The sequence below is a fragment of the Gossypium hirsutum genome, chromosome A05, assembly GCF_007990345.1.
Source record: "Gossypium hirsutum isolate 1008001.06 chromosome A05, Gossypium_hirsutum_v2.1, whole genome shotgun sequence".
Classification (NCBI taxonomy): domain Eukaryota; kingdom Viridiplantae; phylum Streptophyta; class Magnoliopsida; order Malvales; family Malvaceae; genus Gossypium; species Gossypium hirsutum.
This window is the reverse complement of record NC_053428.1, coordinates 6942801-6970161: the sequence shown is the minus strand read 5'-3', so window position 1 is coordinate 6970161 and position 27361 is coordinate 6942801. Positions and strand designations below refer to the sequence as shown.

The window sequence follows — 27361 nt, the reverse complement described above, 5'->3', positions numbered from 1 at the left end:
CTAGTTTTACCGTAATATAATAATTTTAGTGTTATTGTTATCGGCTAAATTGTGCATATATGTTGTTTTTTTTGTTAATTGGCTAAATAGGTTTTTTTTCAAAATTTAAGGAAATAGGTCAATTTTGGAGAAAATGTGTAAAGCGTGAAAGTGTTTTCTGAAAATTCCAAATAAAATATGCCTAATTGAACGCGTTTTTCCTGACATGTCAGGAAAAGTGCGTCCAACTGGACATGCTTTTCTGCCAACTATTCAAAAAGCTCGCCCAGCTAAATGAACTTTTCTGTCAACTGTGCAGAAAATGCGCCCAACTGGACGAGCTTTTCATACTTTCTCTCCTAAATTAATCTATTTTCTTAAATCTTCAAAAAAAACGATTTATTTAACCAATTTAAAAAAGGGGACACATATAGTTAATTTACTCGTTTTTTTATCATTATTATCAATCATTTACCCCTTTTTTAAATGTAAAAAACCCAATTGCTTAATTAAATGAAAGAATAATCCTTCATTAAAATTTGTTTATTAAAAAAAAACTTTGGTCATGAAATATGTGTGTGGTTGGAACAATTTCCTGCACATGCGCTTACACAAAGCTGAATTTCCCTTTCAAATGAAGTTAATAAATTAGCTTATTATAATAATATGAAGCACAATTAAATCGTTTTTTTAACATTTGTTATCTAAATGGTTCTTTTTAAAAAGTGAGATTAAATATCAATTAAACGAAGTAAAAAAAAATGATGATAACTTAAAACCAAATTAAAAATGATTAAATTTATGGAGAGTCCGATTAAGAGGGTGCATGAGTAGGATCAAAATTAAGACAGAAAAGAAAAATACAAGTAAAAATATGAAAAAGAAAATCACTTAGGGGCTTTCTTTGATAATTTATAAGAATGGTAACGGTTTAAATACTTGTCCTGCTTTATTATTCTTGTAGTTTTTTCCATAATATTTAATACATTTTTATTTGATTTAATATTTTACTTCAAATCCTATAACAATAAAGGTTAAATACTCGAATCAGTTAAATTAAATTCTTTTATTAAGATAACATGAATAATTAAATAAGAATAAATATAAAATTCAAATTCACTAATCTTAATAAAATTAAGAAAACACGAATAATTATATAATAAAAGAAGAAAGAAAACATGAATAATAAAATAGGAAAAACATATAAAATTTAAAAATTTTAACGTTTAATGTTGGATTTCATATTTTTTTCTTATTTTATTTGGTACTATTTTTCTAGATTTGAATATTTTCAATTTTGAGAATTCTTTTAAAATTTTATATATGTTTTTTGAAGCTTGAGTTATATATATATATTTAATTTTTCAATAAATTTTTTAAAATTACTAGTAAATTGATAACATGCGAAAATATTACTAAGTTTATTAAATTAAAACTAAATTAAAATATATATATAAAATTTAAAGACTATAACTATTATCATACCAGTTAAATGTTAGAAACATTAATCTGTGATTAATTATTTTTAATTATTTATTTTTGAAAGTTACCTCAAAATTTTTTAAAACGGACAAATTTACTCAGAACTGACAAGAGAGATCTTTTTAAAGCTTATTCTCAATAAATACAGTGAGGGGAGCCCGTTTGAGTAGTTAGAAATTTGGACCACTTGGTTTTTCCCTCCGCGTTAAATTCACATCACAGTCTGTGTCTCCAGTGAGTGATTGTTAATTGCGTTGTCCTTCCCATCCAGTTACCAAAGTAATTGGCCTACATTTTTCATCAATGTGGTGGGTATGTACTGTACTCGCATTTCAACCACATTGATTCGATGCGCTACGTATCAATTTTAAGATCTCAACTTCGCCTGTGGTACGTTGAACAAGAAAGAAAAAAAAAAAAAACTTAGGCTTTGGTAGCTATCCGTACAGGTGGTATTGACACCTACAGTATTAATAAAAATATTCTGACATTTTTAAATCAATTCTTTTTTGTGTTTTTTTCCAATTTTCTCATAGTTACATTATATTTGATTGTTATTTAGCCCAATTAATCATTTTTTAATATTTATATTTTCATATGAACATATTTATATTAAATCCCCGTGCACAGTTGATGCCTTAACAAAGGCAGTTACGCATTTCGTAGTTGTTCGAAATCGAAGGCCCTAATAAAAAAGCCGGCAGATCTTCTTGATGAAATAATACAAGGAAACATGTTTAACCAGTCAATGACTTAGATCATAAATCAAACATCAAGTTTATGACAGATGAGAAATTAGTGAAGATCAAAATACCATTGCAACAGTATTCTGGCTCCACTCATGTTTAATCGGCATCCATCTCTTCTAGGGCAATCCTAGCCGCAGCCTTAGCCTCCTCCAAAAGGTCATCGGGAACCTGAAATCCAACCATCGACATTTTTTATGAATACAAACATGTAAACATATGGGAATAGTGCAATAAATTATCCGTGAAAGGAATTTAATGACATCGAAACAAAGAGTCATTAATCATTCATTGCACCGAAGTCTCGCTAATGATTTAGTTAAGCAAGCTAACATTCCTAATTTTTACTTTCTTTAGGCAACTAAGCGACAGTATCTGAAAAACAAAATGGGTCTGCCATGCTAAAGTAATTGTTTGAGCATACAAGCAAATAGAGGATAAAATGTAAAAGCATTCAAAAAAAAGTGCAGGTAAACCCAATTGAAGATAAAGCAGGAGAAAGATTTCAAGTTGGTTCTTGAAATGTTTGGTGAAGGCCCACAAATGTCTCCTGGATGCACAAAGCTAAGAAGCTAATCACGGATTTGTTTACTTGAGACTTTATTTTGTTAATCTTGTTATATTTACGGAGCTTAAAATTGTAATATTTTATAAGTTCAGGGTTATATTTAGTATTTAAAATAATATAGGTTTCATCTTAGAGTTGCCTTCGTTACGCTATTAGGTTTTTGTTTTCTAGTCCAGTTTGTTTAAGTTATCTATTTTCAATTAAAAAAAAGTTGTGTCCCTATTTTCTTGAGTTTCAAGCATGTTAGCTCAGAGCTATATTATGCATCTGACATAGATATGTTCAATTTTTTCTGTGTTTTTTCATCTGGGTCTTTGAAGAATCATATATCTGTACTAACATTCAAATATGCATCTGACATGAGTGATGGGCCTGGGTACTCTTAAGGAAAAACGTAGGCTTAGAGTCCAAGTTAAGGGTCTATAGAAACTAACGTACTTTCTATTAAGGGGTAGACATGCAATTAATTCAAGCTTATTGCTTTTCTGGTTATTGCACTTTAAACCCTAGTCCCTAAGATATCCTGAATCACTTCCATCATGTCATTCAATGGGAGATTCTTGTGTCAAAAGTGGCCAGAAAGACGTGGGTAAAAGAATAAAAATACCCTACTTTTTCAAATCCTAGTATATGGTCTTAAATGAGCAAAATGGCAAGGTCAATTTCATGCAACCAACATTGTCTAGGACAAGAAGGGCGTCATTTTGTTGTTCTAACTAGTTAGAAAGTTGAAACAAATACCATAGTAAGAGACGGTAAAAATTACCTTTTGATGTTGTTGCTTGGACTCGTCACAGACCCAACTCATCTCAAGTTCAAAGGCCTTATCCTTTGCTTCGTCATGTAACTTATATATGCTGTTCACAAATGACGCGCATGGTTAACATCTAGTACTAGCATTGAAAACTTGCATTCAGAGAGAAAAGGAAGAAAATACCACGTATGGCAATGCATGATGAATATGAAAATTTAACATTAAAAGAAGGTACTCCTCTTGCACCTCCATCTTATAAGTTTACAGTTCTCTTGCTCACTTCAAATTTTGTTTTGAATTTTATGCACTGCAAGAAAATGGCAACACTACTGGTATTTATTGCCAACTCAGTGGAAGGGTAATTAAACTATTCCCTAACTGTTGCCGATAAGATAGATTTCAGTTTGTTGTAATACGTAGGGTCATATTGTGGAAGGCACTCAAACAACGACCAATAATCCAAACACTTTATCATAAACTATTACTATTGCCAGAGAACTGAGGTTGCTTTTAGTTGGTGTTTGGATAAGAGAGAAATAAGGCTTTTCTTTGGCAAGTAGGATCATAGAGTAGGGCACCATACACACACAAATCCATAATCCAAACAAGGTTTATATAGTTAGTTCTTACTTAATGTCATAGGTAAATGTTTCCACCGCAGGTCCAAGGCCGAATTCTGACATATAGGTGTTAAATCAGATTTGCCACAGGATTAAACTATTTTATATACTCTGTGTTACAGTTTCAGTAGCCAACAGCTTTAGCGATATGAAAGAGGAAATGAATTAAATTTAAGACAATCTTTTAGAACATCTTTGTAAAATGTTCTCTTTTGAGGTAAAACAAAAGCTTAAAGTTACGTTAAACTCTAGGCAGCTAATTTCTACCAAGTTTTAGCATGCATGTACCCTAGTTCATCAGGGAAAACATAAATCTTACCCCCCATTGAGAGTCATAGATTGTGGTAAGCTAGAGACATCTCAAAGAATAGACAAATAAACAGAGAATAAGAAAACCAATTTGATGTTGTTGCCTAATGCAAAGACAACAAAGAACAGCATTTAAAATGACGGTTCAAGCAAGAATCTTCAAAAGTGAAAATTAAGAAAAAAAAAAAGTGCACATAAAATTTTAGAACCAACAATTAACGTCCCCAGAATCAAAATAAGCATATTAGAACAAAAACAGGAAGAATTAATATAGCCAAAACTCACATTTTGGCTACTTCAATGACCCCTTCTCTGCATGTCATTTCAGACAGCTTCAACTTTTCAATTTCCCTGTCCACAATCGATTCAACCATTAAATTATCAGATGCTCAGAAGATGAATGCAGAGAGAAAGAGATAACCAAAGATTACAAAGGTTGTGATAATAAGAAAGATTTTAACTTTTTTATATCCATCGGAGCACAAAGCCCCAAAACAAACAGAATGGATAGAACCATTTCATGTAGCTAGGACCAACCAGTTTGATGTAAAGGCTACATTAAGTCGTGTTGATGAATCATAGGCAAATATGGCAAGTAGTGAAACAGCAGATAGTGCACAACTCGTACATCATTTTCCTTAATCCACCTTGCTTCATCCACTCCACATTTTTGTACCTTTTTCTTATATCTGATTAATTCAAACTTGGATTAGGACTCTCTTGCTCTCCATTGAGAGTTTTTTATTTCAAACTTTAAAGGTTTCTCTATGATGCATCCAATTTTACTCTATTAGAAAAAAAGGGGCAGATCACATTATTGAAGGAAAGCATAACTGGGGGATTAATCTTAACAATTCGAGAGAATGACAGGAGTATATCCTTTGCTGATTGGTTTTCATAAAAGAGAATATATAAGAAGGGGAAAATGATCTCATTAGAAGGCCCTTCAACAGGATGACCATTGCATCCAAATTCTATACTAGATTTCACTGGTTGAGATGGAAACAAATAAAAGTACAGAATATATAATGCTCCAATCATTGATCTCATCTAACTAGCTAGCATGACAAAATGACTTCCATTAAAAGTCATATTCTAAGTTCCACATGAAAGAAATAGTTTGAATCTTACGTTTTGGCAGCTTGTTTTCCCTTCCCAACTGCAGCACCAAAGTATCTCTATACAGAAAGAAATACATTATTGACTGGAAAAGAAGATAAATATACCGATAGATCTAGCGTGAAGCCCCATTCGCAAGAAATGAACTTACATAGGAGATGCCAGACGGTTCAACCATGTATAATTGGGGTCCATCTCTATCATAACCTCCTAGAATTACCCCACAGCCAAAAGGCCTGAGCCACCAGTAAAGAGTGCATAAATGGACATAACTTGCAAGGCGTTCAGCAAGTTCTTTGACAGGAATGGGTTCACCATACACACTAAACCACGAGGTCCACCACCAACAAAATACAATTACAATTAGATGAACACATAACAACATAATTAAAGCTGAATTTAAGTAATTGATGTACAGGAGAAAAATAAATAAAGACCTTTGATAACTAGTAGCTTCAGATTTAGCACGGGCCACAATTTGTCTGCCGTCAGCTGCTAATCCAGCTACTGCCTAAATTCGAGCATCCAATATCAGGGGAAAGAGAGAGCGAGAGACTAAGAATCCAAAGCTAGCATTGACAAATAACAATGTGGCTAAAGATGCAATAAATTGAAGTTAAAAGCTGAAAAAACGGGGGAGGAAACTAGGGAATACCATGCCGGAATGACGATGAACGGAATGGATTCTACGATTAGAGCCAGGTAACATCATTTTTGATGCTATCAGCTTCTCCACTCCCTTGAAAAAGCAATATCCATTCTAACGAAACTATTTTATATTCAAAAAAAGCAATCAAAGTAAAAGAAAAAGAAGCATACCATAACGATCCCATCTTTGCATTTTATTCCAATTACAGTTCTGAAAAATAAAGATAATTGAGAACCTAACAATAGCAGAATGTGCATATAATTATTAGTGAAAAAAGAAGAAGAACGAACCCACTGTTATCGACGGCCTTGGAGGCGTACTCGATCTGAAAAACGCGGCCGTCGGGAGAGAAAGTGGTGACTGAGAGATCGTAACCAGTTCCAATGCTGCTCATCTTTCTTCTCTTCTCTGCACTTGCTTTTCCTACTTCTCACACTTGGTTGTTATTCTTCCTTTCTGTTTCTTCTTCTTCTATATTGCTCGGCCTTAGTTAAATATAATTTTCTCTGTGTTGTGTCATAATTTTCTCTGTGTTGTGTTCCCAGTTTTCTTTCTTCTCAAGTCAAGACCTTTCACCCTGATGGGCCTTTTACGGCCGATGAAGTTCCGACTCCATTTCAGTATTTTGCCGAACCAGCCCAACGCTAATTACTCCTAGCTTCAGGCCCTTAGTGCCGGCCTCACAACTCGCAATGCTAAGGGTACAAAAATGTAGTCCAACACTGTTGAGCTAATAATCATCTTTTGTTGTATAAATAGAAAATCCTACTCGACTACAAAAATTGAAGATGTAGTAAAATAGACATGAAATATGCTTTTATTATAATAAAACAGTATCCTAATCGAATGATCACTGTTGATGTCTTCTCCAATTTTTAATGTACCAAAAAAATATATATAACGTTATACTCAAATTTTATTTTTAAATTTCAATCAGAAATAGCACGACCCTCAAACTTATTAATACATTCAATTTTAGATTTTTAAAAAATGGATTGGTTTTTTAGAAAAATTAATTTTTTTTATATTAGGATGATTTTAGTAGAATATTTTTTATTATTTAATACATTTTTTGAACTTGTTTTTTTTTAAATATTCTACTGATGTTATTAAAATAATGAAGAACCGAACAGGCCACAAATCCAAGGCAAAGCCAGCTGTTCACCAACAAATGGGCCACCAAACGGTGCACCCGAAAAAAACAAAATAAACCCTAATTCAAACAAAAGCAGAAAACCTAAAGAGAAAGCAGAAAAACAGGCTCTGTTCGTCTCCCTCAATCCATTCAAACGCCATTTTCGCGTCAGTAGCAGAGGTAAGTGCTTCTCACCCTTCACAGGGAAAATAATCATCAGAATATCCAAGCCCTCTGCTTAAAAATGAGTTCTTCGGAACCAAACCAACGAATTTCCGGTCTCAGCCCTTGCCTTTCAAAATCATTCATTTTCGATCCCAGTCCTATCTTTATTAACAATATCATCAACTGAAGCCGGAGCCTCTTTTTGAACTTATTTTTAAAAATTATTTTCAGTAAAACAAATACATTATAAATTATATTTATTGCGAAATATTATAGAAGCATTTGATTAAGTAAAGCTTAATTTGGAATATTATATATATGGAAGTGGATAGTAACATGTTGGAGGTAGAAGAACTCATTGAAGTTTGGAAAGGATAAATAATGTTAAGAATAATTTAAACAAATATTTTCTTTTTAAAGTTACAGAGACTCATTTATATTATTAGAATATTTTATTAGTAAATATTCATTAATTGTAATATATATTTATTATTAAAATATTAATAGAATTTTGGAATACAATATTAAAAAATCATTTAAAATTAAAATTTGTAACATTAAGTATTTTTTTCAAAATAATAAATAAAAATTTATTATTAATTATAAATATGTATGCTTGAAAACAATAATATAAGAAAACCAATATTTTAATATTTCAAAAATAGAAACTAAAAATTTGTTATTAATAACTTGTGTTTGATTAAATTTAATTTTTATAAAAAAATCAGGAGAGATTTTTTTTTAAAAAAATTACCCTTTTCAAAAAGGGAATTGGATTTAAAAAAGAATTGACTTAAATAAGGTTTTTTTCATAAAATAAATATAAAAAATATTTTCTATAAATTATTTTTTTAGAAAATAAATATACCCTCAGTTAGGTGTTAAAGAAGGCTATGATTGAAGGTGGGATTTATATTTTAATATATTTCGGATGATTTATTAACTTTAGAGAAAAAGTATAACATATGTTCTTTAGAAAATTGTTGTTTTCGCCAATCAAATATTTTCCTATGAATCAACGTTAAAAATACAAAAAGAAGGAGGTTTTTTTTTTACAAAATAACCAAACCCAAAATCAAATAATAAAAATTAGCCGCCAGGCTTGCTACGCACTATACGTATATTGTATAAAACATTATCATACTTTATCAACTGAATCTATCATCTGACGTGGACGTTTGTTTAGAATGAATCAAATACTGTTGTTTTTAGAGCGAAGCAGAATTAGAGAGGAAAGGGTCAACTGTTTCGTATTCAAAAGGGTAAAACTAACTTATATTTGCATTTGACCTTTTTATTAAAAAGGAATAAATTATTACATTAATTATATTTTACCTTTTATAAATTATTACATTAATTATATTTTATCTTTTATGTTAAAATTTTAATTATTTATACTGTTAAAAAATAATATAGTTATCAAACAATAACACGTGATATGTTGTATATATCTCATATTGATGTATAATACTAATTTTCAATGATAATAAAAATTTAACAAAAAAATAATTTGTTTTTGAATTTAATTTATGATGATTAATTTATTATTTTTTGGAAAAAAATAATAAAATGTAATCATAGTTGTAATAAAATTGCTCTAATGATACTTTTAAGACTTTTTTATCTAAATAATACAAAAAATAAAATTAATAATTGAAATGGTATACCCATGAGATTATTTATCAAAATTGTATGATTTTACTAGTGTTGCTTGTCAAATTGACAGTATCGAATTGAAATGTAATAATCTAAATATTTAAGGACTTAATAGGTAAATTTTCATTTTGAGTGGCTGCTAGAAAAAAAAAATGAAAGGGTGTTGCGACACCAAACCTTAAATGTGGCTAATTGCCTTGTAAACCCTCATTATAAATATATATATATATTCTCCTTTAACTCACTACATTATGTTTAAATAAGCCCTCAATCTATTTTTGTAGTTCTTAACATATGATTTGTACTCATGAAAGCCCTTTATTTTAATATCAAAATAAATATATTTTGAATTTTAAGTTCTTATCTTAATTTCTTGTTGATGCAATAAAAATTATATACACTTTAACATCAACATAAAATCTAAAAAAGTAATAAAAAATTTCAAATGAGTAGTTAAAAATGTCATGTATATAAGCACTCTCAAGAAATTTTAAAATTTTATTTTTTTATTTAATAAACTATTCTTATTAAATTTACATCAACATAAAATGCGAATTAGTTTATATTTTTTTTAAATAGTTTCACTTTAATATTAAAATTTAAGAACTTTCATGGGTAAAATTTATAGTTTGAGGGTCTATTTAACTACAAAAATAGTATAAAAGCTTGTTTAAACAAATTATAATAGTTTAATTAGCCTTCTATCTATGTTTTCATCTGTTCTTAAGCATTGAAAATAATTAAACAATTTCTGCAATGCAGGTGCCAGGTTCAACAACATACAATCTAGTAGAGCTAATATACTAAAAATCCCTTTAATATTGGTAAAATATATTTACTTTAATATTAAAATAAATAGATTTTATGAGTGAAAATCATAAGTTAAGAGTTTATTTAACTATAAAAATAAGTTAAAGATTTGTTTAAATACAATGTAGTGAGTTGAATGGGAAATAAAAAAAACAATAAATAAGAAGGGTTTAAAAGAGAATTAGCCAAATTTAAGGTTTGGTGCCGCCAGCTCATTTCACTTCTTTTTTCCAGCAGCCACTCAAAATGGAAATTTTGCATATTAGATCATTGAATAATTTAAATCATTATATTTTAATATGGTATCACCAAATTAATAAGCGGTACGAGTAAAGTTATACCATTTTGATAAATAATCTCATGGGCCATATCAATTATTAATTTTATTTTTTATATTATTTAGGTAAAAAAGCACACTTTTACCTATTCAACGCGGTAGGGCACATGGAGTTAGTTTAAAGTCAATAGTCAAAATATCATCGCTTATTATGTAGGGTACACAATTCAGCAATGGGTTTCCATAATAAATTTTATTTAATATGTAAACAGCGTAGATATTTTACATCCAGTTCAGCCTAGGCTTTGCTTTGGTTTGGGTCACCATCTTCCATTGACTACTTGTTCATTCAGATGCCTCTCTTTCAATGGGAAATTGGACTTTTGGCTTATTTTCTTCTCTTACCATATTTTTTTCTTCGACCCTTTAAATGGTTCATCATTTTCGTTGAGGAGTACAACTTAATTACCTTCCTCATGATTTGACCATTTCTTTCTTCTTGTTATCTCATCCACTCCCATGGGAATTTGTTGGCCTAAACCTGCTAAGTGCGGTCATGCTTCTTCCACTAACTTTTCAGGTCTGTTCATTTAATTCCTCTTATTTTCTTTGTCTAAATTAAGATTTTCATACGTATACACTATACATCATGGATTGTGTAGCTTGGGTTCTTTACGTGTTGCCCCCAGCAAAGATCTTGCAAAATTCACTTGGTTTATAATGGATTAATCCCCATTCAATTTCTTGATGGAATCCTCAATTCTCTGTATTTGATCTGAATCTTACAAAGGGGTCCAGTAGATGTGTGTTTTAAGCAACTAAAGACGATGAATTCTGAGCCTAATTCACATATTCATCAACAAAAAAGTGCAGCTTTCATATGGTTTAGAGGGCAATACATTTATAGCTTCTGCTATTTGTTATTTTAGGTGGTTCAAAGACTCATACACCAGTTTCCAGCAATCTCAATGTTGATACATCTGTTTCTAGCAATCTCAAGGCTTTTAGCTATTCTGATCTTAAAACTGCCGCCAAAAGCTTCCGGTCGGAGACTCTTCTCGGAGAGGGAGGATTCGGATGCGTTTTCAAAGGTTGGCTTGATGAGAACACTTTGGCTCCTACCAAGCCCGGAACTGGAATTGTTGTAGCTATCAAAAGACTTGCGGCAGAAAGCTTTCAAGGCCACAAGGAATGGCTTGTATGTACTCCAATTTACAAGTTTTATTTCCTCTTCTTCGTTTGATTTTGTTTTCTTTTCAACTTCATATGTGTACCTGATTTCCTCTCTGACAAACCTTGTAGGCAGAAGTTAACTATTTGGGTCAGCTTCACCATGAAAATCTTGTGAAGCTCATTGGCTATTGTGCAGAGGATGAGAATAGGCTTTTGGTTTATGAGTTTATGCCAAAGGGAAGTTTGGAGAATCATTTATTTAGAAGTAAGCATCTCATTTTCTACAGATTTTGCTCATTTTTTCCATTTATCTATCTTAAACCCTATAGTCTGTTCCATCGCGGCATTGCCGCATAAAAGTACGGAGTTAAACCGTATGGATACGGTTGGCTCCCATTCGTGGAAGCCTTGTTCAGGGACGCTATAGTGTTAAGGTTTAGCTAACCATTAATGTTTTTCTTCTTTCAGAAAGTGTTCAACCGATTTCCTGGGCTACGCGGATGCACATTGCTAGGGGTGTCGCACGGGGATTGTCCTTTTTACATAGTTTAAATGCTAATGTGATCTACCGTGATTTAAAGGCTTCCAACATTCTTCTCGATTCGGTATGCTGATGCCTGGGAAAGTTCTGACTTGTGATTGACTTGTATAGCGGAGATCTTCCTATTGATCAAGCGTTTAATTGAATGACTAATGCTGCTGCTGTATAAATTCATGTAGGACTACAATGCAAAGCTTTCAGATTTCGGCTTGGCAAGAGATGGTCCAACTGGCGATAACACTCATGTCTCAACCAGAGTTGTAGGCACTCAAGGTTATGCAGCCCCTGAATATGTAGCAACAGGTGTCCATCATCTTTCTTTTGAATACTACTCTTGAGTCCTCTTTTACGAATAAGTTCAGGAAACGGATCACATTTAGCAGTGAGTTGGGAAATGAACTGAGCAATGTAATTCAACCTTCTTAAACTTTAGGGCCTTTGGGACGCCTAGATTCCAATAAACAGCATGCTTTTTGGCCCACGGGGGCTATATATTTTTCTGCTTCTTCCTACGTATTTTCCAGAGGGTAGGAGTTGTTGAACATGAAACGTTTAATACACATGATCATACCAGCTACCGTTTTGTTTCACTGTTGGGGGAATTAAATTAAAAGAGAAACTTTGAGAGGTGAAACTAACTGCAGTCTGCATTACAGGCAACTATAGCTATAGTAGACACAAAAAGGATTTCGGGTTGGAAGTTATAAAGATCATGAAAGAGATGATATTGGGAAACATTACCATCTTGGTGCATTGATATAATCATTGATATGATCATCTTGGTACATTGATATAATCATTGATATGATCTTTGTTTTCTCAAACTTGTTTTCTTAGCATGTGGTTTTCGACTTAGGGGTATTGATCCAACTAACGGACTAGTTTAAACATTGCAGGTCGTCTGACCCCAAAGAGTGACGTGTACAGCTTCGGTGTTGTACTATTAGAATTACTTTCGGGACGACGGGTAATGTATGATGACCGAGCTGGTTTGTCGGAAGAAACACTGGTGGAGTGGGCAAAACCCTTCCTAAGTGACAATAGGAAAATGCTAAGGATTATGGATACAAGGTTGGGGGGACAGTACTCTAAGAAAGGAGCACAAGTAGCGGCTGCTCTCGCATTGCAGTGCTTACATACGGATCCGAAGAACAGGCCTTCCATGGCCGATGTTCGGGTTTCGTTAGAACGAATCCATACAACAATGGATACACCAAGAACACCACCTCAACAGTCACCAGCAAGGCTGCATTCTCAAGGGATTAAGCATATGAATAGCCCTCACAAGGCAAGAGTTCCAACTGCAAATTCACGTTGAGAAATATTGTGTTCTTTTTTTATCTCGGACGAATTCACTTATTTTATCTTAAGTTTGTCAGACAGGTGTTGAATACGTGATAATTATTGTAACGTCAAAATCCCTATGTACATGAACCATTTTTGTTGTACCAAATATTGTAGAAAGATATTGAAAGAGAAATAATGAATTTTCACCACTGGTTTGATGATCTCTGTGATTTTCACCATTGTGTTTATGGTTAAACAGATGAACGTATTTTGACCGCAAAAATGGTCATCAACAATATTAAATGAGTTCTTTTAAAGGTTTCAAATTTTATACTCTTATCTTTGTATTTTCTTATTTATAAATTTTGGCTTCTCAATTTAATTTTATCATTAAAATTAAAAATGCAAAAGGTAAAATAATTTTTATAATTTTTTATCAATTTGACAAAAATTTTATACTTGTTAAATTTTCCATGTTTCTTATTTTTATTTCATCGTATCTAGAGGCTATAGTCAAAATAATGGGATGAATATGTGATGGAGCAGGGAATAATATAATCCAGGGATATTGGACGCGTGGAACAAACGTGTACACCCGAAGAAGCCCGACATCTAACTCCCTCCAACCATTCAATATCCAGAACCCCACAGATTCTAACTTGAAAGAACAAAATACTAGTTGATGAGTTGCATTAATTATTTTTAGAGTTCATGAGACATGGATGCCGCAAAATTAAATCTGGTTTTTAACTTCTTCTTCATTTTTCAGTTAAAATTTGTAGTTTTTGCAGCTGTGGGTGGTGGTGGATATAGCAGAAGTGACTTCCCACCGGGCTTTGTTTTCGGTGCATCAACTTCAGCCTATCAGGTGAGGCCTGTCTGTTTCTGTATTCCATTTTATAATATATATGGAATTTTTTAAACTAATATTAATGCACTTGAACTATTTGCTGCCAAATGACAAATGAAAAAGTATGAAGGTGCGGCTGATAAAGATGGTAGGACGCCTGGCATATGGGATACTTTTGTCCATGCTGAAGGTTTGAATGATTTTTACTTTCTAAATTTCCTTCACATTGCTTTGTTTATGTCTTTTATTTTCTCTGTGTATGTATAGTTCAAAAGGTTGTATCTATAGGGAAGCAATTCCAATCTCAAATCGTTGCTCATAGCCTCATAGAGCAAACACAAACAGATTTCTCATATGCATATGCTGTGGGAACTTTTCTCAATATTTCTTCCCTCCCCCCTGCTTGAAACCAGCGAGGTCTTGGGATATCTAGGAAATCCTTTTATTCTCCATGGACTAAGACTCAAATTACAAACCTATTAAATACCAACGATCCTTTTATCAATCATCATTTAACTAAGGGGATAAATTTGAGATATTATATGATGATATGAGACTTAACTATGTCCGATTAATTGCCTCAGGGAATTTTAACGAAGGCAATGGAGACGTAGCTTGTGATGGGTATCACAAGTACAAGGTACACATGGTTATTGAATTATCCTATTGCATACTTTCCTTTTTCACTTTCTTTTTTGATACAAAGGAGATCATAGTGGAAAAAGTTGCAAATGTTGGGATTTGAATCCCATATCAGCCTGCATGAACTAACTGGGTTAAGCCATGAGTTCGTAAACCTTCCTCTTTCTTTTGAATTAGTTTTGGAGTTTGTTAAGTCACGTAGAGCTCCTCTATCCATGAACAACTATCGTGGGAACTGCAGGACAGATTTGATTAACAAGAAAATGATGAACGATGAAGTTAATTACAAGTCGATCTCTTGCAGGAAGATGTTAGACTCATGGTAGATACAGGCTTGGAAGCCTACAGATTTTCCATTTCATGGTCAAGGCTCATCCCTAGTATGAAATGTCATCTATGCTCCATTTTAACCACTTGAAGGCTATTTATGTTTTACTTTTTCCCCAACTGAAACGCTAATTTTTCTTTTTCCTCTTCAGATGGAAGAGGACCTGTCAATGTAAAGGGCTTGCAATATTACAACAATCTTATTAATGAACTAATCAAAAATGGTTAGAGCTAATGGCTAATACCAATTTGTTTGTTATTTGTTTAAACAAAGGACAAACTTCGTTTCTTCTGTTGATATATGTATGGTTGTTGGCTACTTGCAGGAATCGAACCACATGCTACGTTACATCATTACGATCTGCCACAGACACTCGAAGATGAGTATGGAGGATGGCTTAATCGGGGAATTGTGTAAAGTTTCCATCGTTATGTTGTAACTAATGAATATATTTTTCTTTTCCATAATACATCTTTCTTTAATAAAGAGAAGGTTTAATGTATTTGTACAGGAAAGATTTTACAGCATATGCAGACATATGCTTCAGAGAGTTTGGAGATAGGGTTTTGTATTGGACTACCGTAAACGAGGCCAATGTGTTCGTTTTAGGAGGCTATGACCTTGGATTTGTGCCTCCTCAGCGATGCTCTGCCCCTTCTCCGTTCAATTGTTCCAAAGGCAACTCATCAACCGAGCCATATCTGGCAGCTCATAATATCTTATTAGCACATGCAGCCGTGGCAAATTTATACAAGAAAAAATACCAGGTAAGGATCTGAAAAGCAAGAACCCCAGCTCCTTCCTTGGCTGGTTGAGATATCAAGTTTTAGTTGATCATTTGGAAGAAAAAATTAATGCAGGAAAAGCAACATGGACTTGTAGGGTTTAACCTCTTCAATTATTGGTTTGTTCCTTTAACAAACACAACTGAAGATATAATTGCTGTTCAAAGGGCCAATGATTTCTATTTTGGTTGGTAAGATGCAGCTCTAGTAAGAATTTGCCTTGGATCATCTTTAAAATCCCCCATTACATTGTTCTTGGCATACTTTATTGTAGTAATTAATTCCCCCTCTATATTTCAGGTTTATGCATCCCCTGGTATATGGGGACTATCCTAGGTCAATGAAGGAGAATGCCGGTTCAAGGTTGCCTGCCTTCACCAGTTCTGAATCCAAGCAGGTCAAAGGGTCATTTGATTTCATTGGGCTTAACTTTTACAACGCGATGTCTGTTAAGGACCAGCCTAGCAGTTTAGAAATGGAGCACAGAGACCCTGCAGCGGATATGGCGATAGAACTAATTCGTATGTCATCCTGCAAAATGAATCCAGAGTAGATGTCTTGACTCTGGGCAGCCTTTTTCCTTTTATGGGCTTTAATCTTTCAATTGTTGTGAACTTACATTCTCATTCTTGCAGCTTTCCCACATAATGAATCAAAATTCGAGGTGGGTTAGACACCATTACACCAAAGCTTTTAAGGATCTTAGTTTTTAGTGTTACTTTAAATGTATCGCTAACCTGCTACTGTTTGACTCAGTTCTCTGTTACACCTTGGGCCCTCAAAGGGTTACTAGAGTATGTCAAGGAAGCTTATGGAAACACTCCTATCTATATCCATGAAAATGGTCTCTCTCTCATTTTTGGTGATCTTTTTCCCTTTTATATTGTTTACTAAGGCTAAACCTAAATGATATATATGTATATGTATATGTATATGTATATGTATACATGTGAACATGTGTTAGGTCAAAGGACGCGACAGAATTCTACATTGGAAGACTGGCCAAGGGTGAAGTCTTTGAATGCATATATTGGAAGTGTGCTTGATGCCATAAGGTATATATGTCTCTGTTTCTATTTTGTTTTTCTTCTCTACCTTCAAAATTCTCCCCCACACCTCATAGCTAAATTGGCAATAATTAGGATATTCTTTTGCAGTTGTACAAAAATAAGGTTAAAAAAAAGAAGAAGCTCGTTTTCTGGACATTTCATTTTACTCGAGCCTTATCAATTTACTATTACTAATATAGATTTAGAAGAGATTGATCCATTTTTGTGTGTAAATTCAGGTTCACTCATGCCGACTTGAGAAATGTCTTTTTATGGTTTGAGCACGGATAGAATTTCATGTTCCTATACTTTGAGACGGATTAAATTGACCTAACCTATGAACATATCTAATTAGATAAAATTTCTTTTAAAGAAAAAAGAAAATATTTTAGATTCAATTTCTATACAAATAGATATCTTGATTTCCTTTTAAAAATGTTTTTCTTCTCTCTTTTTTTTCCACTTATACGAGAGGATATTTCACATGGTCCTTCATGGATCTATTTGAATTATTGGATGGCTATGATTCAAGTTATGGTCTATATTATGTAGACTTGGAGGACCCAAGTTTGAGAAGGGTCCCTAAGCTTTCTGCTAAATGGAATTCTGAGTTTTTGAAGGGTAAATACGTGGATTTTAGTGAAGTGATTCAGCTTCAAGATGCATCTTTTTCTGATGCTCAACTCACAGATTAATTTGTAATTTGTATCTCTTTACATTAACTGCTTCTTGTTTAGTTTTGTATTATGCTTGCTTTACGGCTCTGTAATTTCTGCCTTTTTTTGTGAACAAAAACACAACTTCATGAGGCTACCATTTTATGCATCCCTAAAGGTGTCTTTATCTATAAAAAATATTGTCTTTGATTGGGTTCGGACTTGGAAATTTTAGTTTCCATGTCTAAACATGGTAGGTAGGCATAAAAAGACATTTAAATCCAGAGTTAATATACTATGAGTGTTGTTTGAATGTTTAATTTCATAATTGAGTTTTTCTTAAATTTAATATCTAAATTTGATTTTAATTTTTAATTTAACACTAAAATTTTTTAAAGTGATGTTAATAAAAAGTATTAAAAAGTAATTATTTTGTTGAGAATTATATATATATTTGAGTTCAATTCCTCACAACAATAATAAATAATTAAAATATATTTATAGCTTAATTTATATTTTAATTGAATATTAAAATATAATTATTTAAATAAATGATTCGAAGAGAAGGTATTTATGAGATAATTCAAATTTATTTATGATATTAATATCATACATAATTATTTAAATTTAATCAAGTTTGAAACACAAATCTAACTCAAGACTATTTAAACTAACTTTTATATTAATATAATATATGTATAGAAAATATGTACAATACGATACATAAAATAAAAAATATATATTATAAACTTAAAAAAATTAGACTATTCAAATATTGATTAGTAGAGACTAAGTCAGACTATTTTTTAAGCGAACCTTTTTTTTTAATTTATTTCTCTATATTATATGAATATTTAAATTCGATTAAATACATTAACCATTATATATGATTAACTCAACAAAATGATCTTACATTTAATTAAGAAGTAATAAAATATTTAGTTATTAAATTCAATAATTTTTTCAACTTGGTGCTTAAATTTCTTTTGTCTATGTTATTATCTGATTATAGACCAAAACTGAAAAAAATTGTCGAGTTCAAGGATTAATGCGAATAAAAAAATTGAGGAACTAATTTGAAAAAATTATTAACCTTGAGGACTAAAAAATACTTTATCCCTTTAATTTAAACATTTTAAAAATATTATTTTAATTAAAATTGGAATATGCCATTGCACTTGCGATATCTAGGGTTTTAGTAGCCTCACAATGTGACTCCGCCATATATATATCACTCAATTATCGTTCTCAACTCGTCTCTCCGGCTTCATTTCCTTTTTGCTCAGATCTCCTCATCTCCACTTTTTTTCCTTCTTCAAATACCCAATGGCCGTCACTTTCTCAAATCTCCACACCGAGTCTGGTCTTAAAGCTCTTAATGACTTCCTCTCTGGAAAATCTTACATCTCTGGGTAAGTTCCCTATTTATCTTCTTCCTATTTTCCCCAAACTCAACCTTTTTTACTTTTTTTTGAATATTTTTAGTATTAGTAATGAAATATTTATGGGAATTTTGTTGTTTTCGTTTTCTTTTATTTTATTTCAGGAATAAGCTGACCAAGGATGACATAAAAGTTTATGCCGCTGTTCTGAAGAACCCTGGTGATTCTTTCCCCAATGTTAGCCAGTGGTATAATTCTGTTTCTTCTCAACTTGCCGCCAGGTAATGTTTCTTATTCATTTTGTTGTTTTCATGATACCCTGTTTTAGGATAATAGTTTTTCTTTGCTTGGCATGATCCGTATTTGCAAAATTTATTGAATCTGAAGATTATGTCTTAGAAAACTTATAATTGTTTTCAATTTGCTTTTAGCTTCCCTGGTAAAGCTGTTGGCGTTGGGTTTGGTGGCAAAGCTGCTCCAGCTGAGTCTGCTAAAGCTGAGGTGTGTTTCAAGTTGACTTATTGGACCCAATTTTATAGTTATGTTAAGTTTTTGTTCGATCGGCTCTTATTAATGGAGGGTTGAGAATGTCATAGCTTAATTTGTAGTTATCAAATGTAAGACTTTGGTAGAGTGAAATTTCACCTTTAAACTATAGTTAAATATTATAGCCTACAGAGTATATCAGCAATATACTAAGTAGTTAACTGAATAGATTATTTATTGAAAGATTGAATATTTAGTTGATGAGCAGTAGGATTTTTCCTAATACTCAGTTAAATCACTTCTTGAATAAAACATACTGAATTTTGCTCTCTTTGTTTTTAGAGGAAAAAGAAATTCCTGGATGTGTAATCTATTCAACAAGCTCTGAAAATCAGTCTGTTTTGCTATTAGTTTTAATTGTAATTTGATTGTATGAATTTGAAACTTTATAAATATATAGGTCTTGTCCTGATTTGTCTCCTCTCCTCGAGTTTAAGTTTCAAAATTTGATTTCTCTTTTCCCTTTGCTTCCTCAAATATACCCAAAGAAAAGAAAAGCAATTGCCTTTAGAAAAGTGCTAGTAACTTTGAATCTTATTCACAACAAAATGTTAATGTTGGGGAGTGGCATTCTTCCTCTGATTATCAGTTTTGTTGTTTCAATTGCTTTGTTAGTTGTTTTACCTGTTTTATTCTGACAGGCTGCTGATGATGAGGACGACTTGGATCTATTTGGTGATGAGACGGAGGAGGATAAGAAGGCTGCAGAGGAGAGGGAAGCTGCAAAGAAGTCAGCTAAGAAGAAAGAAAGTAAGTAGTTTGTTGATTAAAGTAATTTGACCCTTCCATTTTTGTTTCATACAGAGGATGCATTGTTTTGCTGCTTTGATTATTGTAGTCTTTTGACATTATTGATTCTTGCAGGTGGAAAGTCCTCTGTTCTTATGGATGTTAAACCATGGGATGATGAGACTGATATGAAGAAGTTGGAAGAAGCTGTTCGATCCGTTGAGATGCCTGGACTTTTGTGGGGAGCATGTATGGTTTGGTTTTACTTTCTTTTTATCTTAGATATGTGTCAAAAACAATTTGCACCTTGGGCTCAAAAGGTAAGTTTTGGATACATGTATATGTCCGACACAAGTATATTTATATCTTTATATTCATGTCTGTATATGTACAAGACATGGGTATTTTATAGAAAATGAAGAGTCCAAGTAGCGTAGTTGGTGCACATGTTGTATACAGCGACTATCCTAATGATTATATATGTTTTTAATTCAATATTTGCAGCAAAGCTGGTTGCTGTTGGTTATGGCATCAAGAAGCTACAGATCATGCTTACCATAGTGGATGATCTTGTTTCGGTTGATACTCTTATAGAGGAGTACCTCACGACAGAGCCACGCAACGAATACATTCAAAGCTGTGACATTGTTGCATTCAACAAGATTTAGAGGACTCAGTTTTTTTCTACAGCAGTTGAGAGTGCCATTGGCCATGTTATCACCTTTTGCCCCTTGCTTTCCCCTCGAATATATATATTTTTGCTTGAACCGTGCTTTGCTAGCGCTTCTGCTCTATAGTGAGCATAGATGAAAAGGATTTTCAAGTATTTAAGGATGTTCTATGTTTTTTATTTACTTAAAGCTTGCCCAAAGTAGTTTTAGTGACATTGCAGATTGCATAAGCGGAAATGGAAGTCATGACTGTTTTGAATATTATATTAAATGATTTGATGCAAGTTTTAGTAACTTAATTATCAATATGGATCACGCTTGTGGTTATTGATAGTTCATTAATAAGAAAAGTATTTCAGGAAACATGTAATGACTACAGTGGCTAAAGTATTAGTCGGTAAGTGGTAGCAACAGCGACCTACCCTAAACCATTGTACTTGCACTAATGGGGTTTGAAGGTTCCGGTGGGAATCGTCCTAAAAAATGAAATTGGATAAAAAAACAACTTAATGGATCAAGGTTTGAGTAGGATTTTTTGGCTTCTTTTGGTCTTTAAACGGTTTAATTTTTCTTCATTGCTGTTGTTTTATTGTCATTTGACTCTATTATTATTGTTTGGATATTATTTAATTCTTATTTTATTGTTAATTTTGTTAATATTTTAGAGATATTTGTTTATAATGTTGTAATTATTTTAGTGTTACTTAAGTATAAATATTTTTTATTGTATTTTTAATTTATTTTGAAATATTTATTTTAATATTTTTAATATATTTGATGTATTATATTTTTTAAATTTATTTTTATATAAAAATAATTTTAAAAATTTAATATAGGCGAATCGAGTTAGATTTAGGTTTAGTGTTTTCAATTTTGGTTGGGTTTAAATAGAAGTTTAAGTTTATTTTTCAAATTGAGTTAGGGATATATCTGAAAAATAGGTCTAAAATATTGTATTAACTTGATTCAATTTAATCCATGATCAAATCTACATTAATCTTATAATCAATTTTATTTGAATATAAATTTTTTTTATGAACAGAAATCTTGTGTCAGTGTATAGAAGGTAATTAAGCATTTAAATTAGTTCCTAAAAAAAATTCACTTGTCTTTGTTATTTTTATGTTCCCTGGTCACTGGACAACCTGAAAATGTAGTTAAATACTTAATCAACAGTTCAAGGACGTATCATTACACATTCAAATACAAATTTATTACTTAGAATTATTAAAATATTAAGATGAATATTTTTATTAAATATGTATATGCTTTTTAGGTTAAGTTTAAATAAGAACTTGTTATTATCTATTTAATCTAAGAATGTGAATAAATTTAAATTCAATTAACCGGAAAAAATTTTAACAACATGTAACATAAAACTGTGAATTATTTAAACTATCAATATAATTATAAGATATGGAAATAATATGAGAATTAAACAATTAAAACGCAACGCAAGGCAGCAGGTTTTAATAAAGAAACTTATAATTAGGCACCCGTAAAATGGGTAGAGAATTATTATATTATGAACGCCATAATACATATATAATTTAATTTACTTATACTAATTCATACAAATTGAGTAAAACCTTAACCAGATGTTTACATGTAGAAGATGAGTTCAAAACAGTAACAAATTATTCTTTATACGGGATATTAAAATCAAAATCCAGCATCCTCTTAGTAGGATTTTTATCGTCTTCTTCGGGCGCTAACCCTGGCAATACCATTCCGGTCACCATCTTAACCTCACCGCACGATTGTTGTTCGGTTTTTCGCTGCTTCAATGGATCCTTCACCCGATGATAGCTTTTGTGGCCGCCAAGTGCCTGACCCGTTTCGTATGTCTTGTCGCATATCTCACATCGGTGCACACTTTTCACCGCCTTAGTCTGCTTCACTGACCTTCTTCCACGGCAGGACCTGGACTTGGACTTGTTAGGACTATCGCGAGTTTTAACAGGATTGCCTGATAGCTCCACTGTACTCTCATTATCAGCGGCTCCCAATTCAGATTCCATTGAGGTCTCTTCAGTCTTCATCCGTCCGTAATAGACCCTGAAGGGCTCGGCATCGTAAACTATATCGTGCTCACTAGCAGTTCTCTTCGACCCTCTTTTCTCGGTTCGAGACCAGTTGTCATTAATGTCTTTCAGCAAATCTATGTTGTGGTGATCATCCCTTGGAGAGACCGTACTCCCTGTCCCTTGTTTGAAAGTGGTCGCAGCTTCACTTAAAGAATTGCTTTCTTCAGGCATTGCAGGCTGGTGAACACCATTGGAATCGGTGTCGCGGTGGAGTCTCATATGCTGGCATAGCAACTTCATTGATGAGAAACTTGCCATGAATGTTCCCTTCAGTTTTTGACATGGGAGGATGCTGACTATGGATTCGAAGATGGCCGGCCAAGGCCTTGTTCGATTTGAACCCTTTGCAACAGTATGTACAGAAAAACCTATTTCTTGAATCTGGAGGGGTTTTCGTTTCCTGGGTGTTCAAGTACTTGCCACCCAAGAAAGCTAAGAAAGAAGATCCGGCAGGCACCATCACAGCGCTCTTAATATCACTATCCTAAGAAGTAAGAATGTTTAAACCCATTATGTTCTATATGTATATAAAGAAGGTAATAATAACGTTTAGTTAATTTTTTTTCATATTTTTACGTCTCTTTCTTTTTATATAAAAATTTGGTTTTTGATGATTATTTAAAAAAAAATTGACAATTCAATATAAGAATTAAAAAAATACTAAAGATATATTCACTAGAGCAAATCTAATGTTTAATTTTTCAGTTCGATAAACTCATTATGAAAGTAAACACTATTCACGAGTTTAAAAATAAAAAATAATTATTTTATTTAATTAACAGTGTTGACTTGAAATCCCATAGCTCATCTCTTTCACTTTATTTTATTTATTTATCTTTTAAAGTTTTTAACATTGCATGACTTATTTTTATTGTGATTTGAAAGAGCAAGCATAAACTGTTCACTGTAACAATAGTAATATGGAAAGAAATGTGGTTGAATTTTCGTGAGATTAGAAGTGGAAGGGTGAATATGGGGAATGTTATTTTTTTTTTAAAGAAAAAGAAACTACTAAAACTATAATAAAAATAGCAAACAGATACTATGGTCTCTTATAGTCCTAATTGACACCAATCCTTGCTAATTCTTACCTTGGGTGGCTGTTATGCTTACACCAACACAAGTACTGGGGATGGATCTAGGACTATCTTTTCCAATAACCCAACAATGCTCTGCTAAACCATTCAATGTCATCATCTTCTGTTTCAGGTATGAAAAAACAAATGTTCTACATTTTCACAACCACCAAGAACAGCACAACCATGTTAGACATAGAGGGTTGGGTTGAAGACCCCTGAGCTTAGAAAGAATGATTTCACTAACCTTTGCAAAGAAGAACTTGAAGTAAGTTCCTCAACCCGGGTTCATGTCATTTAACAGAACTAGAGGGTTTTTAACAATCTGCAAAAATACACATGAACTTTTTAAATGTGCATCAGCTACTTGAACTTTTTATGCACAAAATTTATCAATTCAATTGCATGTAACCTATTAAGTTCGTCTACATGACCCTTTTGCGCTCTAGCTCGTATAAAAAAAGAAAAGAAAAGGCAAAGCCTATTCACAAAATTTGTTGTTTAGATTACATTACATAGACTTAACGATACTGATCATGATAAAACTATATGATATAAATACGATATGAGAAAATAATTAAAACATGATACGAAACATAATATGTTATAACACTAAACAAGATCATCTAATATTATATTTAAAATGATAAATAATAAAACTGGACAAGATAAACAATACTGAGGAATGTCATTGAGATTCTATTTCGTAGCAAATCTAGTAAATATGATGATATATATGGACATAATTTACAAAATCAAGGTTTAATTATTTATATATGTTTAATTATTTATGATTGCTTTGTATAACTTTTAATTAAATGTGTTTAAGCATAAACATGTATTGAGTGTAGTGGTATATCATATTGTACTCTTTAAATTTTGGAAACGATAGTGTTGGGAAGGACAATCTCAAATCCTAAATATGGACCGAAAAATGGACATGGAAGGTAACCAAAACAATTGTTGAAGTATTTATTTGGAAATTTATATGTATATATATAAACAAATATTCACGCATTCATGTTTTATGTAATGTTAATATCATATTTTAGTTGGGTTTTTTTTTGGGGGGGGGGGTGCAATAGTCGAAATCTGAATTTTAGGACGGTAGTTTTAGATTAAAATAGATTTACGCAGAGGAGAAGAGAAGACGGTACAAACTTTTTGTTTATGTAATGTTTATGGTGGATTGATGGAAATAGAAACAAAACATGGTAGTTTACAGATGCATGCACCATTTATGAGCGCATTGATTAGCAGTGAAGGCAATCGAGTGCTTCAAATATCCACAACTAATTCATTAATTAGACTAAAATTAATGATCCTTGATCTCCGGCTTGAGCTTGCGGGGGATCATCATATTCATGGCTTGATACAACGGTTAATGTAGCTCAAGATCTTGCATTTCTTCTGCATAAACATTTTGGACACATTTGAAATCAGAAAATATATATATGTATATATGCAATACAGTTTGTTTTAGAATGAAAATGAAAGCATATATATATACCGGGGCTGAACATTCAGGGTTGTCTTGTTTGGGAGGTAAGGAAGAAGAAGAAGAAGAAGAAGAAGAAGAAGAAGAAGAAGAAGAAGAAGAAGAAGAAGAAGCAGGAGGAGTAGGAGGAGGAGCAGCATCAGCATCAACAGGAGGAGGATTGGAGTCGTGGTCGCCCCCAATGCTATGTGTAATATCAGACTTATTTTGCTTCCTGTTGTGACGAGCTCGCGAGAACACCATTGAATAATTGGTAGCTCCCGAATCCCACCCTCCAAATCGTGGAATCGACATCCCTCCTTTCTGAATTTTTCAACACACATTTCTAACATTATTAACATTTGATGCAAATTTCAAAATGTTTTACCCCACAATACAAGCTAAGAAGAAAACAATGCATGAGGGTAGTTATTTGGAGGGTTTATAGATTACCTCTGTCGGATGAGACATGGTGGCAAAAGTACTTGAGATTAAATATTTAGGAGACTAATTTTGTTTTTGTGTTGAAGATAAAGAGACTGCTTGATGAATTGAGTATGGAGTATTGAAATTAATAGGCAATTATGTTATTGTTATGAGAATTGAAGAGAGAGTTTGTTTGGATTCATTGATTGTGTTTTCCAACCATGCAACCAAGTTGAGTTGTATGAACTATTAATTAAATCATTTTCAGTTGGAAACTTGTGGTAGCAACTACATACTGTTTTAAAGGCCTACTACCTAAGAATACATTTTCAGTATCCATTTCTCTTTTTAGGAAAAAAAATATATTACTTTAAATTGCTAGTGATGAAGGTTCTTCGTTAAAGGGATAAGAATTTCTTAAAACCCATTTTCTTTATGCACTTAACATTCATTAATTTCAATTTTGTGTTTGGTTCCTACTGTATTTTTAGTTTCGATTCACTTATCATCCAAATCAGACATAATTATATTTTATTTAATTAATAATTAATTCTATCCTTTTATTTTATAAAATAAATATTTTTCTATTTAAATTAGTGAAAATAGTTTATGTTAGGATTTTTAAAAAATAAAAATAAATAAATTTGAACTAGAGGTGCTCATAGGCCGGGTCACATGGTATCGATATATTTTATGCTTGTCTAAGCTCGACCTGAAATATGGATCTAAAATTTTACCCAATCCCATCCATATTTACAAAAGACTAATCCAAGCTCATTTTAGTCTCGCCCGTATTATTTTTAATTTTTTTTAAAAAATAATTTTAATTTTATATTTAATAATTTTATTAAAATTTTTATATAGTTACCTTAATATTATTTTAATGTTTACACTATTGTAATATTATATATTTAGTATAAGTTTATTTTTCATTGTGTTTTAAATTACATAATATATAAAAATAATATAATATAATATATTATAAACTTAAAAATTAGTCAGGCCGAGCTGAACTCAAGTCTTGAAAGTTCAAGCTCAAGCTTTGCCTATATTTGAAACGGGCCCAATTTTTTTACCCAAACCCGTTTTTCAAGTCTAATAGTTTTATCCAAACCCTCTTAATTTTCAGGCAGGCCGTTGGGCCTAAACAGATAACCCGACATATGAACAAGTTTAATTTAAACTGATAAAATTTTGTATGGTTTGATTTATATTAATACTTTATAGAATTATATTTGATACATCGTCAATTTATGAATTTCATGCACCATTAATGAATCATAATTGTCCATCGTATCAATGAGTTATATATATATTTGAAAGACTTATGAATAAATATTATTAAATTTATTTAAATATAATTAAAAAATTAATTTCGATTATTATT

General features: G+C 32.0%; 5 protein-coding genes across 10 annotated transcripts; 3 read left to right on the top strand and 2 right to left on the bottom strand.

The window, feature by feature from the left end:
* Positions 1 to 2150: 2150 nt before the first annotated feature.
* Positions 2151 to 6960, bottom strand: LOC107959282 (proteasome subunit alpha type-3). Its single transcript, XM_016895292.2, has 9 exons — positions 6517 to 6960; positions 6397 to 6436; positions 6233 to 6316; positions 6015 to 6088; positions 5729 to 5900; positions 5590 to 5636; positions 4744 to 4809; positions 3542 to 3632; positions 2151 to 2378 (listed from the first exon to the last, which is right to left on the bottom strand). The coding sequence occupies exons 1-9, from the start codon at positions 6618 to 6620 to the stop codon at positions 2307 to 2309; spliced, it is 750 nt and encodes a 249-aa protein (XP_016750781.2). The 5' UTR covers positions 6621 to 6960; the 3' UTR covers positions 2151 to 2306.
* A 3549-nt stretch (positions 6961 to 10509) lies between these two features.
* On the top strand, positions 10510 to 13491 carry LOC107959283 (probable serine/threonine-protein kinase PBL2). Its single transcript, XM_016895293.2, has 6 exons — positions 10510 to 10849; positions 11199 to 11467; positions 11572 to 11707; positions 11911 to 12047; positions 12163 to 12286; positions 12880 to 13491. The coding sequence occupies exons 1-6, from the start codon at positions 10789 to 10791 to the stop codon at positions 13299 to 13301; spliced, it is 1149 nt and encodes a 382-aa protein (XP_016750782.2). The 5' UTR covers positions 10510 to 10788; the 3' UTR covers positions 13302 to 13491.
* Positions 13492 to 13785: 294 nt separating this feature from the next.
* Positions 13786 to 17749, top strand: LOC121229270 (beta-glucosidase 11). 5 transcript variants are annotated; one of them, XM_041113071.1, is made up of 13 exons: positions 13837 to 14138; positions 14244 to 14310; positions 14705 to 14760; positions 15067 to 15142; positions 15242 to 15313; positions 15416 to 15503; positions 15602 to 15857; positions 15951 to 16066; positions 16176 to 16396; positions 16511 to 16539; positions 16632 to 16719; positions 16840 to 16930; positions 17164 to 17749. In XM_041113071.1, the coding sequence occupies exons 1-13, from the start codon at positions 13989 to 13991 to the stop codon at positions 17213 to 17215; spliced, it is 1362 nt and encodes a 453-aa protein (XP_040969005.1). In that variant the 5' UTR covers positions 13837 to 13988; the 3' UTR covers positions 17216 to 17749. The 5 variants fall into 5 exon arrangements, with proteins under 5 accessions (XP_040969003.1, XP_040969002.1, XP_040969005.1 ...); XM_041113070.1 differs by having other exon boundaries at positions 13838 to 14138; positions 17033 to 17749; XM_041113069.1 differs by having other exon boundaries at positions 13786 to 14138; positions 16840 to 17749.
* Positions 17750 to 17817: 68 nt separating this feature from the next.
* Positions 17818 to 21172, top strand: LOC107959285 (elongation factor 1-beta 2). Of its 2 annotated transcripts, none has more exons than XM_016895297.2 (6): positions 17818 to 18992; positions 19127 to 19243; positions 19394 to 19463; positions 20150 to 20258; positions 20373 to 20486; positions 20742 to 21172. In XM_016895297.2, the coding sequence occupies exons 1-6, from the start codon at positions 18907 to 18909 to the stop codon at positions 20903 to 20905; spliced, it is 660 nt and encodes a 219-aa protein (XP_016750786.1). In that variant the 5' UTR covers positions 17818 to 18906; the 3' UTR covers positions 20906 to 21172. The 2 variants fall into 2 exon arrangements, with proteins under 2 accessions (XP_016750786.1, XP_016750787.1); XM_016895298.2 differs by having other exon boundaries at positions 20373 to 20557.
* Positions 21173 to 22545: 1373 nt separating this feature from the next.
* LOC107960848 (zinc finger protein ZAT1-like) lies at positions 22546 to 23253 on the bottom strand. Its single transcript, XM_016897112.2, has one exon. It carries the CDS (start codon positions 23251 to 23253, stop codon positions 22546 to 22548), a length of 708 nt encoding a protein of 235 aa, XP_016752601.2.
* Positions 23254 to 27361: the final 4108 nt, after the last annotated feature.